Below are 22106 nucleotides of genomic sequence, written 5' to 3'. Positions count from 1 at the left end.
TCTGTCTTAATCACCTATCAAATATATGATTTATAAATATTTCATTCTGTTGGTTGTCTTTTTATACTCCTGATAGTGTCCTTTGATGCACAGAAATTTTTAATTTTGATGAAGTCCAGTTTATCTATTTTTTCATTTGTTGCCTTGTGTTTTTGTGTCATGGTTAAGAAATCATTGCCAAATCCAAGGTCACAGAGATTTCCCCCTATGTTTTTTTCTAAGATTTTTATAGTTGTAGCTCTTAAGTTTAGGCCTTCGATCCATTTTAATTTTTGTATATGGTATGAGGTAAGGGTCCAACTTCATTATATTTGCATATGGATATCCAGTTTTTCCCACACCATTTGTTGAAAAGACTGTCCTTACTCCACGGAAGGGTTTTGGCTTCCTTGTCAAAAACCAATTAACCATATATGTGAAAGTTTATTTCTGGTCTCTGTGGTCTATTCCATTGGTTTATACGTTTGTCCTTATTACCAGTACCACATTGTTTTTACTATAGCTTTGTGGCAAGTTTTGAAATCAGGAAGTGTCTTACAACTTTGTTCTTCTCTTTCAAGATTATTTTGGCTACTTGGAGTCCCTTGAGATACCATATACATTTTAGGATGGGTTTTTCTATTTCTGCAAAGAATGCTGTTGGGATTTTGATAGGGTTTGCACTGAATCTGAAGATAGATCACTTTGGATAGTATTGACATCTTAACAATGTTGTCTTCCAGTCTATCAACATGGGATGTCTTTCCATTTATTTGTGTCTTCTTTAATATCTTTCAGCAATGTTTTGTAGTTATAATTAATTTCTTTTTAAATCTTTTCTATTTGGTCTTCCTTCTTAAGCCATTAATAATAGCTGCCATGTGTTGACATACCAGAAGCCAGTCAGAAGGGTCTGGTAGGCAGGTTAACCTATGAACCACATGCTTGCATATTTGTAAACTTTGATTCAGACTTCCTTTCTTGACCCATGCTTTGGGTATCATTGCTTTCCTCATATCAGAGGTTCCTGGCTCTTTTCCAGGGCTACATATAACTCAACTGGTTTGACAGTTTTGGTTTCTCTTTTCAGAGAACTTAGAAGGACCATAAATCGTTGATAAATACACTAACAACACATGTACTTCTGTTTCATAGCAGAGCCACTGTTTTCCTTGGCATCTCACTTTAGACCTGCTTAGTGTCAAATACCATCATTTTCTCATAGCTAAGGTGATCATATTGTTAAAGAACAAAAAGTAAACCAAGTAAATTTGAAGATCTAATTGGCTTTACTAAGCTATTCATGAATCAGGCAGCATCCCATCCAGCAAGTAGAGAGATACTTGTGGGAGTTGTATGAAATGGAAGGTTTTTATAGGCAGAAGGAGGGTGGGGCAAGGAAGTTATTAGCAAAAGAAAAGTTAGGATTATTTCAGGCCAAGACTTCTTCTTCTGGGGGAAGGAAATGGCAGGGGTCTTATCATGCAGACTACCTCCTTGGTACTGACCAGGAAACCCCAGATTGACCAATTCAGATCCCGTTCCTGGGGAAGGTGGGAGCTGCAGTTGGGCCAGGTGTGAAGTCTAGGTTTGGTGTCATAGGCTTTAGCACAGGTGATGCCATTTGAGGCCTGAGGGTTTTTCTCTATAACAGTATGTTCCTGATCTTCTAATCTAGCTTTCAATCTATCTTGATTAGATTTCTAGATTTTTGGTTCTGTACTCAAAGTTGCCAGTCACAATTAGCTACCTGAGCTACAGGCCATGTTTAGCATCTTGGGCTGTTTGTTCTTGTTCTTTGGCTATATTTTGACTTTTCTAATATTCTACTATCAGATTTAAGAATTTTATATCTTCTCTTTTATGGAAAGAGACCAAAAGAAAGACCTTTCAGTCACATGGTTTACATCGATCCTCTGAAAACCATGACTGTTTTTTTCCAATGAAAAGGGAATGGTTTTTCATTGTCAAAGAGCTGAGAATTTCCAGTTAGCTGGGTGTTTGCTGGTGTGTAAATGGGCAGGTTCCTGGGCTGTTCCTTGATACATTGTTTTTCCCATAGAGTAGCTTTCTTTCACTGATTCATTTATTCAATCATAAGAACGTAACATTTTAAAATAAATAATCCACCAAAATTTAAGGTGTTTAAACAGAATTCAAGTAGTTTCATTACATTTATGTTGAGCTTCTGATTAGATATTTGACTTTAAATTGTTTTTGTGTCATCTCCGAACTAATGGTTTTATTTTTTCAGCTTTCTTTTCTAAAGTTTAAATTTTTTACTAAAAATTAAATAACCCTGGGATGGATTTCTTTAATTTTCCTTATCCCATTAGAATATTGATTTAGAATTCTTATTGCTGTGCTATATTGGTTCAGCTAGAGAATAAAGGCTCTTCTATAGATTAACACCGACACTGAGTAGACTTAAAATATTGCTGTTAAAGAGATTTAGGTTTAGAAAAAACTTCTGTAGCCAAATGAAACTAAACTGATTCAGATGTAAATCTTCACCCCTGACCCTACCAACCTAACCACTGCTTCTGGTTTTCAGTCCTCACTTCACTCATCCTATCCTTTTATATGGACCTCTAACTTCCTGCCTTTGATTCTTCATTTTAATTGTTAATGTTAAGATATTAGTGGTATCATAGGTTTGGACTTTTCTACATTATACATTTTAGGTTTTGTTTTTCTCTGTCCCTCTCCCCTCATAGGTGAAAAGTTGGGAGAAAGACCTAATTAGATATGGAAAAGTGTTCAAATACATAATAATACAAGAAATCTTACAAAAGAAATAAACGTGTTATATTATATGTAAGTCTGAAATTACATTCAGTCCCCAAGGTACTAGGCCTCTGGATTTCATCATTTGCCAGTTAAACCTGAAATGAGCCGATAATCAGTGATCTCAGAATAGCCTGGAATGTTCAGTCCTACAGTTGGAGTACAGTTGTAGGCCATCATTTACATTTCTTATGTTGCCAGTAGTCTAGGTCAAAAATTAGACCCATAAGGAAAATGGATTCATCTAACAATATTTTATATTAAAACCGTATTATATTTTATTCAGCAGAAATGCACATCAAAACATTCACCCAGAAAACCAAGAGCTAGTACGGGTGCTTCGGGAACAACTTCAAACAGAACAGGTACTGTTGTGACATAAATCTGTGCATTTGTATGAGGAGTAGATGTTATCACTCCCCTTGCATAAGAAATTGTGATGATACATCAATAAATTCCTTTCTGGAAGCATGTGCTTCTTTCCTGCTTGGAGTTACCTTTTATTATTCTATTGATTGTACGTTTTCAGATTAAGCAAATCACTAGTCTTAATCTAATTAAGATGTTTTCATGAATTTAGTTTTAACTTGCTTTAAAAGACAACAGTTTTCCTATTATTTACTTGTGAGGAAATAATTACTGTCTAATTGGCTTTAATGAAATGTAGTGGAAAAACTACTCTTTCTAAAATATATTCCCGGGCTTCCCTGGTGGCGCAGTGGTTAGGAATCCGCCTGCCAATGCAGGGGACACGGGTTTGAGCCCCGGTCCAGGAGGGTCCCACATGCTGCGGAGCAACTAAGCCCGTGTGCCACAACTACTGAAGCCCGTGCGCCTAGAGCCCGTGCTCCGCAACAAGAGAAGCCACCGCAATGATAAGCCCACGCACCGCAACGAAGAGTAGCCCCTGCTCGCCGCAACTGGAGAAAGCCCACGCACAGCAACGAAGACCCAATGCAGCCAAAAATAAATAAATAAAATAAATAAATTTTTAAAAATAAATAAATAAAATATATTCCCCTAAGACCGTCAAAGAAATGACTATAAGGGATGGCTTTTTTTCCTTTTCTTTTTCTTCAGTGATCAAAGTTGTTAAAACTAGTTGGGCAAAGAAGAAAACTTTGCTCCTCTGCCTCTTCTTTGCTTTTAACCATATGGATTCCCTAAGAACCAGAAATGTAATATATTTTATGAAAGCTGGATTAAGTAGGATATTGTATACCTTCATGCTGAGATACCTAATATCAAAAAAAAAATTAAAAATCGACTGTCTACCCACCAGTCAAATATTAATTCCAAAGAGGGTTTTTATGATTTATCCATTCACCAAATATTTATTGAACATCTACCATATGCCAGACATTGTTCTGGGCACTGAGAATTCATTTGTGAACTAAACAGACAAGAATTCTTGCTTCATAGAACTTAAATTCACTGATGCAAAAATAGTTTAAGCATATTAGTGGTACTCTGTTCCGGGGCTCTTGTTATCAATAATTCATGCTGGCCTGGTGTTTTATAATTTACAAAGTGATTTCACATACAACTATCTCATTTAATCTTCAAACATGTAACGACTATCAGGAATGTATGAATGAAACAGATGTTAAAAATAGAAGAAAGCTAACACCTGGGGAGTAGTTTGACATTTCTTGTTGTTCAGCTAATGAATGCATTAGCTCAGCCTGTGTTACCTGGAATAACTTACTCTTTCTAATAGAGTAACTCCTGAGTTAATCGGCTTTTTATCTTTATCTTTAGACTGTGTTCAGGAAGGAAGGTAGAGACCATGCAGTTTAGGCAGAACAACACCGGAGCCTTATAAGTTTATCAAACTTGTAAGACCTCAACTAGTGCACATCTAAAATTTGAGGATTACACAGTCCTGACTGTATTGTTAAGTATACTTTAGCATGAAGATGAATTTTGAAAAGCCTGTGTGTGTCGTGTCTCAATACGCACGTGTTTTCTCACCAGGATGCACCTGCTGCTGCCCGACAGCAGTTCTACACTGACATGTACTGTCCGATCTGTTTACATCAAGCTTCCCTCCCTGTTGAAACAAACTGTGGGCATCTCTTTTGTGGTAAGCAAACAATGCTGTTCTTGGTAAAAGTGACTGTTTAGACCAAGACCCGTGTGTGTGCACGAGCTGGATTCCTGATTTTCTCTCTGTCACGTTTTGTATTTTGTGAGTGGGGCAGATTGCTTCTGAGATCCTGCTCTTGTTGTCAGCCACTATTATTTAGTGTCCGTAGGTTCAAAGATTAAAAAGACTATTCAACCCCCCAATAAACAGAAATGTGTTTCTTTGAATAGTGAGTCAAGGATATCTGTACCATGAGGGAGTCACTGAATTCCTCATTTTCATCGCTTTTTGGTGGTTTCATCTATTACTCCTCCTTCCCAAGGCAGGAAGTTTCTTCTCCCAAGGACCTTGCCCAAGACCTTCCTTTGCTCTGCCACCTTTCTTTTAACTCTGAGTCGGTGCAGAAGTTCTTACCTCTCTTCCTCCGGGACTTCCAGAGGCTTGGGAACCCTAGAACACGTAGAGGGATGAGAAGGGACGTTGATGTCGCACTAACTTAGTGTCAGGAAGGGGTGCTGTCCACCCCTGGGCGTCTCCTGACCTTCCAGGAAGAGTCACAGAGAGTGATGGGACACGCAGCATAGCCATTGCTGGCTGTGGTCACGTGAGATTGGCAGGAGTCGGTTATTATGGGCCTGCTGTGTGCTGGACCCAACATACTCCATCTCATCCCAGCTCACATTTGAGGGACCCTGAGGCTCAGCAATGCTAAAAAATTCTACAAAGGGCAGCCCAGGTGCAGACGGACAGAGCTAGGTTTTAAACCCAGGCCTGACTTCACAGCCTGTGCGCAGTTGTTGGGTTGGCCAAAAAGTTCGTTCGGGTTTTCCCGTACGATGTTGCCAAAAACCCAAACGAACTTTTTGGCCAACCCAATACTATGTGATCAGTGGTTTATACAACTACTCTCTCCTTAAGATTTATCGCATCATTAGACCTATTTTTTGTTGGTAGTATTTCTTTCCGTTTGAACAGCTGTATGCAAGATAGGGTGCTAATTGCTCCCAGACTGTACTGATTTAACATGCAGCGTACAGTGATTTGTACTTTGCTTTCTCCCCTTTGTATCTTTTGTCTAAGAGTCAGAATTCCGAGGTATACAGTGTTACTGTTCATGCTGCTGGGGGTGAAATAAAGTATCTGGAATCCATTCCATGCGATGCAGGGTTTTCTATACCTTGTGCCCATTTAGTCAGTACTGACCAATCCTATCATTGCCTCATCCATTAATTTCAACCTCTTCCCTCAAGTTTTTGTCTAAGTCACTAACAAATTACAAAACACTATTTCAGTGTCTATCCTTAATTATCTCTTGGAAGTGCTAGTGAGCAGCCAAGTAACGAAAGATCAGGTGTTGGGGTAGGGGATTAAATGGCCATCAGAGAAAGCAGATGCTCCCCCTCAAACCCCTGGCTGACGTTCCTTATCGATTGTGGACTCTCTCCGGGTCTGGCTGTGCCTCGGCCATCCCCCAGCACAGCACCCCAGGCAGGGGCTGGGAATCCGTGAGGTCTGGCAGGCTGGGCGAAGTCTATTTGCCAACAGCCCGGGCTTCGGTGATGCACTCCGTGGATAACCCGGTCAGTTGAGGGATGGCTGTACCGTGCTCTTGGTTTTACCTCTGGGCCTGGGGTAATAGGGTAGATTCCTTCCGATATCCTGCTCTTCTCGTTGGGACACTTTTATTTACTGTCTGTAGCTTCGAAGGTTAAAAAAAAAAAAAAAAAACTAGTTACTCAGCTTCTCAATAAATAGAAATGTGTTTCTTTGAACAGTAGTTCAAGGATACTGATACCATGTATATGAAGAGCATTTCAGCTTAGCTCCCTGTGTGGAACTACAGTTCTATTCCTTTACAGCAAGTCAAGAATAACAGCAGCAACAGACTTCACCTAACTTGCATTTGTAACCCACATTATTTTATTTAATTCCCCGGCAGCCTTATGAGGTCTTATTCTCATTTTACAAATAGACAGATCTAGAGAGATTGTGCCCCGGATTCAAGTCATTGAGTCATCTCTCCTGCCATCCTAGTTAAGGGAAAGCATCAAGCACATCACAGCAGATGTGTATGAACTGAAGTGTTTGATTTGCTGGACCATAGTTTTCCAGTGCAGGCAAGTGGCCGCTACATAATATTGCAAACGAAGGACACCTATACTCCAATCTGTGGAAAAGAGTTATGGAATTAAATAAATTAACATATATCAAAACACATTGGACTTTTGGGTGAAAAGGTAGTAGATAAATCTAAGGCATCATTACAGATGGTAATAATACTAACATATTTATGATCGGTTTTGCTTTCATATGGTTTCTGTATGAAATTAGACTGCTCAAAGTATTTAGTAAATATTATCTAATTCACACAGCACCCTGAGAGCAGGAAAAGATATCAGATACAGATGGTTTAGCTTTTTAAACTTGTCTTAAATCATCGAACCAGTTTTTCCCCACAGTCACTAACGGTCAGGTCGGGCAGCCTTGGCTTCAGCCAGTGGCCTGCTCACCAGTGTCCTCGTGGACCATTATTTCTGCCTCTGGGATTTGTTCCTGCCATTGCAAAACCCAGAGTGTCCTCCCTCCTGTCTTCTGCCTATCGAATCTTACCACCCCTACAAAGTTGGGTTCAAATGCTGTACACCTTTTGTACTGAAATTTAATATTACACACTTCAAGATGTAACTACCTTCTGAGTCATTTAAGTATGTTACCTTGGTCTCCTCAATTTGATTGAAGGAGCCAGGAAGCAGTTAGTTCAGATTCACAGTGGAACCTGGATGATCCGAGAAATGGGGGCCTGCAGAGAAGAAAGTGAATTGGCTCCTTAAACATCAGCCAGTATTTAAAAATACTCCCTCTTCATTTGTTACTGGTCTGAACTTTAGTGCCTATACACTTAGTGCACCTACCACCACTTTTCAAGGTCTGTAAATCCTCTCTCTAGGCTGTGTTTACCTGTTTCACTGCTCATCAACGCCTTCAAGAAGAAAAATCAAATCCATCCAGTACAAAAGTTGATTCAGTTACTTAACTGGATTATGAACTTTGTTAGGGCAGGAAGCGTGAAATCTTTGTATCCTTTGGCTCCTTTGCACATACTACCTAATTATTATTATTGACACTTAAGTGACTTGGTTTTCTAAACTTTAAAAAAAATGGAAGTTGTGTTTCTGTAACATATGTATTTATAGTGTGATTTATTGGTTGTCATATGTACAGTAATGTTCAATTACTGTTATTTATTCACATAGGAAATGCAGTATTTTCTATTAAGCCTCATAGTATAGAAGCAGTTAATGCATGCTTGCTTTTGATTGTAAAAATGCTTGTATCTTAACTGGTAGTTTAAATTAAAATATTTTTCAGTGGCTGGGAATTGTTATTAGATTTGAATTTGCCTTAAGAGTTGGTTGGATAAAGTAAAAAACATTTTTAAATAGGTGATGCTGTTAAAATATTTCAAATATATGAAACTTTCCCAGGATATATGGACTTAAAAACATCAATATTAATGTTTTCTTCCCATTAGGTACCTGCATTGTGGCGTACTGGCGATACGGGTCATGGCTTGGGGCAATCAGTTGTCCAATCTGTAGACAAACGGTAATGTTTGTGCCCAGAAAACATCATTTATACTAGCTCAGTTTGTAAATTTTTATAGTTTCTGTATCTAACTCCTGAATTATTTTTATGTTTTTAGCAGAACTTCATTTATCCAAAGCTTCTCTGATGTTTCTCCATTATTTTTTTTAATGTCTTTAAGACACCTCAAAAAAAAGGGAATTCCCTTTGATATCCCTTCAGTCATAGTGAAAAACAGCTGGTACATGAACCCTCCCCCAAATCCTAATAAGTCTTTGTTGTAACACCAGCAAGGGAACAACTGAACTGGCAATCAGGCTTAAGCAAATATGCCCTGCATAGACTTCTTTTGAAAAAAATAGTTTTTCAGTTGTACTTTCTTTTTAACCTGCCCATCTGTGGTGAGGGTCCAGACAGCTTTAAATGACGAACAATGCCTTTGAAAAATGGCTCTTGTGGAGCCGTGGCCACGTCGCATCACCCAGAGCAGATTAGCCTGTTACATCAGTACAGATGCTGCCTCCGAGGGACGCGGTGAGGTTTTACGCATGCGTGTTGGAGACTGAAGTGTTATAGTACGCTACCAAACGGCTCAATTTCTTCGACAAACTGGAGAAACAAAATTTTGTTTCGTTTGAAAAATCTGAGAAACTGATATTTGTAGTTTTTAAGTTAATAAATATAGCCAAATGGGACGTTCTATCACTTTTCAGAATTTCCTTTATATTTATATTATTCTTTTCATTTAAAATATATGCCTGTCTGATAATGACTCATGATCAGGTTCACAGACCACCTTTCCTTGGGAAGTCTTCCAGTGCAAACGGAAGTCCCGACCAGGATGGAGAGCTTCCAAGTCAGGATGCCGAATTGAGTGCACGCATTTACTTTTGCTCCTTCTGGCAGCCCCACCAAAACAGGAAAGGCATAAACCCACAGGGACCACCAAGTAAAATAAGATTAGAGAAGGCACAACAGTTGTTCAAAAATTCTTTGTAAAATATAACAGACGTACAGAAAAGCACACAAAATAAAGATGTACAGCTCGCTGACTTGTCACAAAGCAACACCTGAGTAGCCGCCACTCAGATGAAGAAACAGAAACTGGCCACAGCCCCAGAAGCCTCCTGAGGACCCCTTCCAAACCTCCCCCCTCCTTCCTCTCCTAGAGGTAGCTACTATTTGACTGTTATGATAAGCATTTCCTTGATTTTCTTTACAGTTTTATTACCTTAGCATGCTCCTCTAAGATTACTGTTCAGTTTTGCCTAATTTGGGGACTGTATATAAATAAAACCATATAGTGTGCACTGTTAAATACATATACACATACACAGAAATGCACACACGTGTGTGTACCTTTCATCCATTGTTCTGGCTTATCCACTTCCCCCATTGCTGCCTTTTTTGATTGGAGAGAGGAAGGTTCGAGGCTTTCTCTTCTTTCCTTCTTGCTTCTATCGATACATCCCCAGATTCTGCCTATTTCAGACTTTTTACCACATGGTTAGGAGGAAGATCATTTTTTTGTTCCACCTCTCCGGCTGATTTGATGTGTGACACGAGGCAGTTGGCCCTGAAGCTTATTTGCCAGTGCCACCTCTCATCTTTAGCTCTCTGCCAGCAACACGGAGACCAGGCCGAAGGTCTTGCCCTAAAGAATTAGTTCCACCACCTGCCCCTCTTTCTGGCACTACCTGTGTCTTTTCATAGGGCATATGCGCATTAGCAGGTGGTATCCTTTGGACCACACATAAATTGGCTAGAGGTGAGAAAGGTGGAGATAAACTTGTGGGTTCCCTAACTGCAGTGCGTTCCCACTGCAGTTCATCTACCTGCCCCACCACCTGCTTCACTGGGAACAGTGTGCAGGCTGCTGTCTGTGGCTGGAACATGGTCACCACGTCTCCCCTGGGCGCGCACACTGACACGCCAGCGGTCCTACCGCGTCCCTAGGGCGAATGCAAGTGTCAAGTTTTCTGGACACCCCTGACAGAGGAAGTCCTTCCTCTCCAGCATCATTATAACGCCTACCCCAGTGCCTTATGATGGGCTGTTGAACACGTCTCCCTCCCCTTCTATCCTGGGGATTGTGATCACCAAGGCGCAAGGCCACGTTGTCCTTTTTTTGTACGTCTAGCACTTAGCGCAGTGCCTGGCCCATGTAGGTGGTCAGTTAATATTTAGTGAAAGAATTAATCTTTATTAACAAATTTGTGAAGAGATGGCTGTACCTGCTGTTCCTACCACCTGCTGCTCTTAGGCACTCTTGTGTTTGGCTGTTTGGGAAGCACCTGAGCAGTGGGGTCCTGGTTTTACAGCTGAGCTGAGGGTCAAAGCAACAGCGAGATGATTTAAACCCAAATCTATCACGGCTCCTTCCCATATTTCTCTCTTTGTACAGTGGCCATTTCTATAGGGGGTGTTATATTTTAAAATATACTTGTTTTTCGAGGTACTGTCATCTTCCGATTACCCGAGTATAGTCCAGGAACATTTGTGTATCCTCCTTACCTCTACCATGGAGGAATCAGGGTTAAATGTATTATGTCATATAACAGTATCAAGAATTACCTTTTTGATTGTAGTAGAGATGGGTGCTTGAGAGCTGGTTCCTGCAATAACTTCATCTCTGTGTGATGCTGGTAGCATTCAAAGATAATTCAGATACCAAAGAGGATAAGGAATCGTGATTTTAATCAAAAAAGAAAGCCCTAATTTTCCTCTCTCAAAGTGATATGTCACTTTGCTCCTGAATATTTTCTCATCATTCTTATATCCTCAAAGGTCTGTTAGCCCAAACAGAGGACTACTAACTGGATCCCTGGTGTGGATTGAAAAGTACTTAAACCAGTGCCCATTTTATTTTACAGGAGTTCAAATAACATTTTGAATGGATTTTATTGTAAGGAAATAATAGCTTACTTTCCTCCCCTGTGTTGCCTTTGTTAAAAGAAATGAGCGAAATCTAAATTCAGAAGCTTTTCTCATTCTATTGAATAATAACACAAAATGAAAAAAAAATTAATGCTGCAGAAAGGTGTAACAATGCTTTTTTCTGTTAATCTACAGGTAACTTTACTGCTAACAGTATTTGGTGAAAATGACCAGTCTCAGGATGCTGTATCATTGCATCAAGATATTAATGATTATAACCGGAGATTCTCAGGGCAGCCCAGATCTGTAAGTAATGTTGTAGCGGGTGCAAAGTTAGAGTGTGATGATACTTCTCTTTTGTAAAGTGAGATTTACCAACAAATAGTCTCTGTGAAAAATCTGTGTGTGTTACGTTAAGTCTTTACTTTTCATTGTTGCTGTCATTCACTGAGTTACAGCTTTCCCAAGGACTACAGTTTTCTATCTTTTAAAAAATGGCATTATAAAACTCTTTATGAAAGTGATACCAGCAAAAAAAAGCAATAGAAAAAAATTGGAGGGAAAGGTAAAATTATTGACTCCTACGTGATTCTAAAATAGGGTTTGTCTTACGGGAAACTTACAACTGAGAACTTCTGGAGGGAGTTTTACAATTGTGTTTTACTCTATTTTACCCTGGCCCCATTTGAATTTGTTCCCTTAAGTAACCCTAAGTATTGGGGGTTTGGTATGTCAGGTATTCAAAAGCATTCTATTTTTAAAGAGCACATTAATTCTACAGTTGCCCCTCCTCCCCAAAAAGGCATTTGATAGATTAAAAACCCACACTTTACTGACTCATCCCAGTTTTCTCAAAATTTCTCAAAATTTAACAAAGAATTCTAGTAGTGTATGACTAAATATGTACTTGAAAACCCAGAACACACTCAGTACAAATTCGTACTGGAAGCCCAGACTCTGCTCCACGCTCTAGGCTCTGACGTCCACTTGCTCAGCATACATCCCACTGGCACGTTCCTGGCGTCTCGGACAGGAGATGTAACATGCACAACACTGACCCGATCCCTCCTTACCTCAGCCTTACTCAACTCAGTGCTGATGTCCTCTTCTCCCTCATTCCCCTTCTCTGATCTGTAAAGAAGTCCTAACGTGTCTTTTCTGTCTCTTTCTGGGGATGCTGTCATTTCTGCCTCATAACAAGTCCTGTGTTTGTAGCCATCAGACTAGGCCAGGCCACCACCATCTCTTGCTTAGGACAACTGCAGTGGCCTCTTCACTTGGACCTTTTCCTCTGCACAGCAGCCCGAGTAATATTTTGACATAAGTAACATAAGTAAGACCACGATGCTCTTGTGTTTTGAAACTTCTGAATTTCTGGAATAATGTCCCAACTCCTGGCTGTGGCTTTCAAGGCCCTGCATGGCCTGGTCCCCCCTCCCCTCCCTCGGGATGCGGCTCTCAGAACACGCTCCAGGCCTTCCCACCTTCGTGCCTCACTCGTGCCATTTCCTCTGCTCGGAATGCTTGTCCCGCTGCTCGCCTCCTGGCTGACTTCCTCATCCTTCAGGTCGGCCCTAGTATGTCTTCCTCGGAGAGGCTGTCCCCGATCAACCAGGGCAGTCTCTGTCATTGCCCTCCAACCTTGTTCATTACCGTTCCCTCAGGAGACGGAAAGCTTCACGAGGGCGAGGACCGTGTATATTTAGTCACTACTGTGGCCTCAGTGTCTGGAATACAGTAGGCCTTAATGTTTGTAGAATTTATGGTTATCCTTAAGATAGAAATGATACTACTACTCCCAGCCAAGAATATAAGCTGTTAAAATGCTTCTGTATTACACAACTGCATAGACTTGGGCTCCCTCGTACATTCTGTTCCTCATTCTGGGACGTCAGGTACATTTAAAGGCATACAGTTTCGCTTGCTGTGGATGGTGATAGGCAAATCTTTTAGTGACAAGAAAAGCTTGACCTGGTCCCTGTTGCCCTCCATGGTTCTTTGGGAGCCTCTTCTGCTGTTTCTGATCCGGCAGTTTTCTTACGTATCCTCCAGGGGCATCTTAGGACGATTCTTTGAAAATCAGTGTTTCAAATTCAAGAACTACCACTGAACCTAAAAAAATCATTTTAAGATTTTCATTCGTATTTTAAGGTGTGAAGCATACCATTGCTCAGTTATTTTGTGTGCGTCAGATATATACTTAATGAATAAGAAAGCTTGGTATGTGATGAAATTACAATATAATACATTTAGCTCTTTGATATTCTACCCCAGAGTTAGAGTCAGATTGTGATTAGTACACAAACATTTCTTAATAACCCATTCCATATTTCTTGTCTAATCACTACAGATTTTGTGTAAACAACACCATATGAGAACTGAACAAAATAGCCCTGATAAAGGACAGAACAGTATTCAAAAGACATACTGGCTGATCATTAGAATATTTTAAGTAATTTACCATAGACCTTGTGAAAGCTGTATAGCTGTTTTGCTTTAAGTATTAGTTTCTTCCACAGAGAACAGAAAATCAGCATGAGGAGTGATTCTAAAAAGACCATTTTTGTTCTTTTGTGATCAGTTTTCCAAAAGGAGTTACAAGATTTTCTTTATCTGGTGGGGTTTTTAAAACCGTTTTCTCATCGCTTGCTCAGTTCTTCCCATTTTTGTCTCCATCTCCCTCTCAACTTATTCGGCATTTGTTGGACAAAATACATACTTAGCATTGGATTTGTGGTATTTATACAGATTGTTAAAAACAGCTGAATTGTGGGCACTGGAATGACCACAGGAAGTGATTTACTTCCTCTGGCCAGTTTCTCTTGCATCTCCCAACCCCTGAGAAGTAAGACGTCAAAGAAGTTAGGTTGAGGAGTCGTTATGGTGCCTCATTACTACACGCGGCCTCATGGTCATGCAGTCAGCTAAGAGCTATGCAGAGGAAGCGAGAAGTTTCCAGTCAGAGAATAAACCTGACTTGCTCAAGGTCATACAAATAGATACTGGTACTGTCTTTTTTTTAAAAAACAACTTTATTTAGATGTAATTTACACGCCATATAGTACCCCTGTATACAATTTACCCTGTAAAGTATACAATTCAGTGGGTTTTAGTATATTTACAAAGTAAATATAATCTAATTATTAGTCTATATATATTCAGAAACCATAATCATTTCCAGAAAGGGTAGGGCCCGGCATTCCAAAAATCTTTGTGGCAATTAATAATTCACTTAAACTCAAGCTAAGCAGAATAAACATCCTAAGAAGGAAATCAGTTTCATTGCTATTCTTAGATGGTCAAAGCCATCAAAGTTGATGTGTCCGTATATACTTATATATTGTCTGGCAATTTATCAAGGTCTTTTATAACAATATCTGTTCTAGTTCTTAATAGTCCTTGTGGCACATACTCAATTAGTTGTTGACTTATCTCTAGTAGGTTAAACAACTTTCCCCAAGGTCACTTGGCTAGTAAGTGGTCTCTCCAACTTTAAAGCTGAGACTTGAGCTCAAGCCTCAGCCTAGTTCTGTACACTGGGTTCTTTGTTGGTTTATTTTACTAAATTTACAAATTAGAAATAACTTGAGTTTTGTATAACTATATCCTATGTTTCAAATTTGTTGATATTTTACTTTTCAATTATCTGCAATAAGACCTATTTTATAAGAACCTAGTAATCAAAGAACTATTTTTAAATAAAATGTGTAACTAGAAAATATGGTTTCAGTGAATACGTGAAACTCCTTCATTCATGCTGAGTTTGTCTGCACGTTGTAAGAAAATTGTATTATTTTTAAGTCTAACACACTAGATACCAAATCACAGTATTTGTTCTTCCCCTACCAGATTATGGAAAGAATTATGGACCTACCCACTTTACTGAGGCATGCATTCAGGGAGGTGTTTTCAGTCGGAGGCCTTTTCTGGATGTTCCGTATCAGGATAATACTTTGTTTAATGGGGGCTTTTTTCTATCTTATATCGCCTCTAGATTTTGTGCCTGAAGCCCTGTTTGGAATTCTAGGCTTTCTCGATGATTTCTTTGTCGTCTTTTTGTTGCTCATCTACATCTCTATTATGTACCGAGAAGTAGTAACACAGAGACTCAACAGATGAGAAAATGAGTGCACTAAAATATTTGAGCCAATGTGTAAAATCAAACAAAAGGATCATGGCAGTTTAAAGCATTTGAATATTATCTTACAAGTTTAAAACCACTGTATGACAAACATTTGATTGTCATTTGGCAAATGCCTAGCAATATATGACTGGAATTTTTACGTGTTGCAGGTTCCAATAGTACGGTTAGAATTATAGTGATTAACAACTGTATCTTCATTCTGTGTTGTCTATAAAGTTGTGGAAAAAATATGGAATTATATAAAATGGGATGCTTCTATATTTTCTCCCCCACCAAACTATTCAGGTTAACTGGATGTATAGTAAGGTATTGTCAAATGTACAGTTTATCCAATTCATCCTTCTCGGTGAGTACCTACATGATAATATACTGCTGTGAGACTCACCTAAGTATTTTGGTTACAATAAAATATTGTACAATATTGGGGAAAAGTCAGTGTTTCTTTGAGCATTTAGGTTTTGTGCATTTGGAGCAGTTCTGCTTTTCCATTCTGATATAATTCTTTGCTACCAGCTGAAGGGGAAAGAAGAAACTTGAACTTTGTTAATTTGATTTCATATTCTGGTTTACAGAACACTTCCTTAAGCGATAGGAGAATTAACAAGTTGTGAGACATTGGACTCCAGTCAGCACGCTTGATATTCTCAGTTATGGCATTTCAGTAAGAGTTGGGTCCTTTTATAGGAACAGTATATAAAAGTTACTTGTAAAGGGAATTTTTGTTTCAGGAACCTGGGTGATACTGCAGACACATAGCAGTTTGGTGCATTCCTGAGGAAGGTGGTTCTCCGTAGCTGTGAGCATCAAAGAACTGAGGAGGGTACTAGGAACACTATTTAAATTTGACAAGAGAAATTACTGGTGAGCTATAGCGACAGAATGTACAGATTTGGTTAGTTTTCTCTTGTCAGAACACTTTTGTAATACTGTCCCTAGATGACAGAATATAGCCCAGATTCATCAGGCCTTATGCAGAATGAGATGATTCAGCAGGCACGTTATCTTGGTTTTTGGATGACTACAGCATAAGTACTTAACGCTCTCTTATGCAGTTTTCTGTTTGAGAAGAATCAAAACCGCAAGTATTACGAAATCTTAACTCCCTCAGCTGGCACTGCCCGTGAGTGACCTGGACAGCAGGGCAGTCACTGATCCCCAGGGCTCAGGCAGTGTCAGCTCTGCGCCTGGCAGCCACCGCTAGTCATCCTGTCCACTCATGTGTCAGCGAGCCTCACTGTCGCAGTCTTCCAGGTGAATCAGAGGCCATCAACTGATGAGATGCTGAATGATACGTCAGTAGTGTCTTGTAATTTGGGCCTAAGACAAAGCTGCTGCTTGTCACAGAGAAAAACAAAATCCTGAAGTATAGCACATTGTAATTAAAGCAATTTCTGGCATACTTTTCATTTAATCCTCAAGAGAGTTAGGTGAAGGAGGCAGGGCATTACCTTCCTTTTCATAGATGAAATCCCTGACGTAGATGAAAGGTATTTTTTTTTGACTGAAGCCATGCACAGATAAGTGACCGAACTGGTATTAGACTCCTAGGACTCCTACATGGGGAGAAACTGGGATCCTTTGGAAGACTTTTGGAGCATACTGGATTAGGACAGCTTGGGTTCTCCTAAGAGCAAAGGTCTAGAAAGATTACATATCAAGACTCCACGAATCCTGATTCACCATGTCCAAATCAAACTTCTCATAGGGTGGCACACTTCATAGGAAAACGTTTCAGCTGCAGTTACTAACTTGAGAATCTAATGAGTAGGAGTTCGTTACACCACCATTTACCAGTCTCGAAACGCATTGCCTACCAATTACAAATTTGGTGTGGGGCTATAGCAATGCCATTTTTGAAAGGATTTAATTTTCTGTGCATGTGTTCTGCTTCAAGTGTCACACTTACAGTTACAATACTTTTATTGTAATATTTGGAATTCCTTCTAAGACTTTCCTGGTAGAGGCGTATTGTACCAACTTTTGTAACATACAGAAACACTGTATGAAGTCTTACTAAGTTGAAGAGGGAATATGCTGGCTTCTCAGAATTTTAGACCTGTTTATTATGTCATCTTTATTGATCAGTGATAATAAATGTAGGAGGGATCCAAGAGTATTTAAAGCAAGTAGAGTCAATCAGTGTTTTAAATTTTTAAACATCATAGTAATACTTCCGTGATTCAGAGTTAGAGCATGTAAATCAAAGCAACAGTTTGGATTTTCGTAAACAACAATATTGTAACTTTCAAAAAACAGATGGTCCAGCCCCAGGAGCAGATGATAACTTGGGCAGCTCTGTGGGGAGGGAGACGGAGGAAACAGTTGTTCTAACTGCCCACTAGAACAGTGGTTCCAGCTACTACAGTTCTCAGCACTGAAAGCAGCACGGGAAGAAAGGACCGTGCTGGTCCCTGTGGCTGTGCGGATACCTACCTCACAGAGTTGTTTCAGAGGATGGACAGTTTGGTTCAAACCTTGTGATTTCAGAGTTTGTCAAGCAGTGACTCTTTTGAATAAAAGCAACATATCTAAAATTAAAAAGTAGCTGTTATTGTCTGGTTTCTTTGACACTGTCTGCTTTAAAATTCGGAACTCCTGAAATAGCATTCAGTATAATGGTTGCAATGGCTCTCTTTTTCACCTCATCACGTTTCTAATTAATTTTAAAATTTAAAACGTAGAAATGTTTTTGAGAAAAATTATTTAATCTGGGCAATCTATATTAATTCTGGACAATAAGGGTGAGATTGGAATCAGTACCCTTGCACCCTGATTCCCCACCCCTATTTCTTTTGAGTGTGTATTTTACTGAAACTGTATAGTTGATAACTGAAATGTTCTTTTCTGAGTCTGAGGGATAGGAAAGGGCACTCAAGGTTTTAAGGCCCTAAGACTTAGAGTCTCCCAAGACCAGGTTAGTAGGCTTTAAGGGCTGCCGACAGGAGGCGATCCTGTCACAGAGATAAAGACAATCGTTGAGCTTTTGCTGTTCAGTCAGAACCAGACCATCTTCACGGCGTCAGTATTTGAAGTGTCGAGTTCCTGACTGCAAGCAAATCTCAGGTGTTATCAGTTGCTGTCCCCTTCACCCACTGCCTCCTCTGACTTGTCCCATGTCCAGAACGGGGCATGAGGGGAGTACACACCCGGTAGACAACACTGAGCATGTCTGAACACTGTCCTTTTTCTTCCAGACTAGTGGCCTTTTAAGGGGAATGTAGTGTGTGACATAGGAGAGGGCTAAGGGCTAAATAAAGATGTTTTAAACTTCACTATATCTAACAGTTTAGATTTTAATTAATTTTAAAACACAAAATTTAAAAATAACTACTTAAAAATATCTAATAATTCAGATCAAAACACTCACCCCGCTAATCGGTCTTAGAGAAAACCTATAGTTAACATCTACATGGAAATTAATCTTTGTTTCACGAATCCTAGAATGTTACAGCTGTAAGGGACCTTAGAAACTGACTAGTTTTTGTGTTTTCTCTGTGAAAATCAGATAAAACCTATGGATAGCTCCCCCAGAAAAATGCATATATACACATATGTATAGTTTTGATTCATTTTCAGGGGATTCAAAGAGCTGACCATTCATGGATTCCAAATTAGGAATTCCTCAGTCCTACAGCCTAACCCTACAGATGAAGATAATGAGGCCCAGAGAGAACGAATGTGAGGGTATTTTAAAATAAAAACTGTTTATAGAAAAAGCAGCATAGTTGGATAGAAACTAAAATCTAAACTGTTAGAGATCAGTGAGTTTAAGGCATCATTAGGCCTTAGCCTTCTCCAACATCAAAACAAGTGGCATATTTTTCTTCAGTTTATCAAGCAAGAAGACAAAGTGTACCCTTCTAGAAAAACTGAGACAAAACCTACCCTTTTAAAGTCAAGGGTTGAATTTTCCTTTTTCCCTAAAAAGTGTTCTATTAGTAAATGAATTAGCTCCCGGCCTCTTAAGACTCTGAAGAACATCAAACTTCTAACTATCCTTCAGTTCATCCCTATTTATTCCCTTTCCCTTAAATGGTCATATAAAGCTACGCATATATTCACTTTCGATATTTACTGAAGTGGTCAGATGAAGAGATCATAAGAGCATATAAACATCTCTCTCATTCTCTAAAAACAAATGGCAGTTTTGCCTATCTTGTGTGGCCCTTGTTTGCTTAATAAGCTATTTTATTAAAGTAGAACAAATACCAAACATCTTATAAAGGTCAGATGATGACTTATCATAAAGTGAACACACTGTTTAACCATCACTTTGGTCAAAAGATGCATTACCACCATCCCATAAGCCCCCCTTCATTGCCTCTCTCCCCAAAAGTAGCCTCTTCTGACTTTAGTTTTACCTACTTTTGTTTTTTTACTCTACAAAAAACAGAATCATATAGTGTATTTCTTTTGTGTCTGACTTCTTCAACATTATGTTACGAATCATCCAGGTTGTGGGACTGCTTTATTTTGATTGCTGTATAGTATTCCACTGTATGACTGTGACAACTTACTCAACTATTAATGGATGTTTGGGTTGCTTCCATCAACATTTTTAAAAAGCAGACAATCATCTTTGAAAAGTAAAAATGCTTCCTTGAAGTCACCCCTTGACAAGTAAGGAACAGTTATTCCAGCCTTAGGAAATGTTAAGAAATGGGCAAAGGAAAAGGAGAAGCCAATGATGGGTGCAGGTTAGTTTAGAGGTAGTGAAAATTATTTTTCTATTAAGCAAATAAATTGATTTGCAGACCACACGGTGAAAATTTAGTTCGGGGGACTCTTTTTTACAAAGAAAAATGCAACCTTCAGTTCAGTTCAGTAATATATATATTTTAATTACATGCAATTCACCTTACCAGTAAATTTACCATTTTGAAGTAAGGAAACATTAGGGTAATAGTCAACAAATAATAAAAATGTTTATTTCATTTCCAAGTTATGGACAGCTAGAAGACAGAAGGGGAGGGGAGAACAGAACTTGGCTGAGGGAAATCCAACCAAACGACTGAAATGACCGGATCACAAGCCTCAAAAGGGCACCCTGGACTGGCTGGGGAGCTTCCATGCTTCTTTAGTAGCCTGCATTCCCAACCTCAGAACTATTTGTACTTTCTTTCACGTCTGACATTCCTCAGTCCTACAACCCCAAAACTTCCAGAATCACTCCCACCCCTCCAAGGCCTCTATCCTACTGGGGGACGTAGTTCTTTTTTTTTTTTTTTAAGGCCATAAGCATCTCAGTAAAAGGCACCACCGTCCATTTATCTTAACTGCTCCAGCCCGAAACTCACGCTCAAATCACCCCCGATATCTTGATCCTTTTCCTCCTCACTCTCATTTCCATCCATCAGCAAGCCCTGGTGCTTCTGCCCCTTACACGTGTCTCTGCTGCCACCACCTTAGGCCAAAGCTGCCAACCTCTTGCTTGCCTGAAACAGCCCCTTAGTTGGTCGGCTCACTTTCGCTGTTGCCCGTCGCTGATAAACTCTTCCTTTAACAGCCAGAATGACTTTTTCAAAATGTGTATTAGATCACATCTCTCCCCTGCCTAAAATGGCTCAGCGGCTTCCCACTGCGCTAACATCCAGACCAACAACTTGCTGCTCTTCAACCTCACTTCATGACCTCCTTCCCTGGCTCATGGGCTCGACCACACAGCCTCCATTCAGCTTCCAGAAAACACACAACTCCTTCCTGCCTCAGGGTCGTAGCACACACTCCCTAGGCCAGGAACGCTCTCCCCAGCCTGCCCACCTTCCTTCTTTACACCGCTACGTTTTTCCCTTCCTCTGGTTCTCAGATTCAACGGCCCCCTTCTCAGACAGTAGGCAGTGACCTCTCCTCCGTCCTCATTCATCCTTCCAGCGTTCTAATGTATTCGGGCATCTTCGCACAGTGCGATTCTCTTTCCATTTTTTATTGTCCGCCTTCCCCTCAGTAGAACATAAGCGCTATGAAGACGGGGGCTATACTAGTCTTGCTCACTTCATCACGAGCCACGAGATTACCGGCACCCACGGAAGAGGCAAAACCTCCCTCCGACTGAAAGGCGCGTCAGCTGTTGGCGATTCCCGACGCAGCACCTGGGGACGGATAACTGAGATCGCTACAGCAGCCAACAGCCTCGGCCCGCCGGCTGCGTGCGGGCGTCTGCCTTCGCTGCTAGGCGCCGGGGCCTGGGCTCCTCAGAGCCTCGCGATACCTGAAGAGGCAGGTAAGGCGATGGAGGCCAGCGGGCTGGGAGAGGAGGAGTCCACCTAGTTCTCGGAATCACGCCATCTGTGGCCGCGCTTTCAGAGAAACGAGCGCAACTGCCCAACGGCCTCAGGTTTACACCTGCCCTGCTTTAGCCCAGCGGACCCAACAGACCGTCTAGCTCTCCACCCTACACCATCCGGGATAAGTAACCCAGGGAAGCACCGTGGGGGCGGAACCAGCCCAGGGCTCCCGCCCCCACCCCCTCCCCTCCCCCCAGGCAGTTCCTTCTTCCTTCCGGAAGCTCGGAAGCCCCGCCCACTTGCGCAACGCCGAGCCCGCCGCGCGACACGCCGGGCCTCAGCCAATGGCCTACGTACCAGGGAACGTTACCTCTGACCTCAGGGCTAATCAGAAACAGTAGGACGAACTCCTCGCGAGAGG

At 40.5% G+C, this 22106-nt stretch overlaps 1 protein-coding gene across 9 annotated transcripts in view; it reads left to right on the top strand.

Annotated features, from left to right (window-relative positions):
• RNF170 (ring finger protein 170) overlaps positions 1–18002 on the top strand; it is a 29883-nt gene extending 11881 nt beyond the window's left edge. For 5 of the 9 annotated variants that reach the window (XM_082444287.1, XM_082444290.1, XM_082444284.1 and 2 more), the window contains 5 exons: positions 3053–3131; positions 4744–4852; positions 8388–8461; positions 11513–11623; positions 15167–18002. In XM_082444287.1, the coding sequence (XP_082300413.1) occupies positions 3053–3131; positions 4744–4852; positions 8388–8461; positions 11513–11623; positions 15167–15436 (643 nt within the window). In that variant the 3' untranslated portion in view covers positions 15437–18002. The remainder of the gene's footprint in view (positions 1–3052; positions 3132–4743; positions 4853–8387; positions 8462–11512; positions 11624–15166) is intronic. The other 4 variants (XM_082444288.1, XM_082444289.1, XM_082444286.1 and 1 more) reach the window with 1 other exon arrangement.
• Positions 18003–22106: the final 4104 nt, after the last annotated feature.

Source organism: Balaenoptera physalus (assembly GCF_965194825.1).
Source record: "Balaenoptera physalus genome assembly, chromosome: 21".
In the NCBI taxonomy this organism is placed as follows: Eukaryota; Metazoa; Chordata; class Mammalia; order Artiodactyla; family Balaenopteridae; genus Balaenoptera; species Balaenoptera physalus.
Note: the sequence above shows the minus strand (reverse complement) of the source record. Positions and strands in the feature narration are given on the sequence as shown.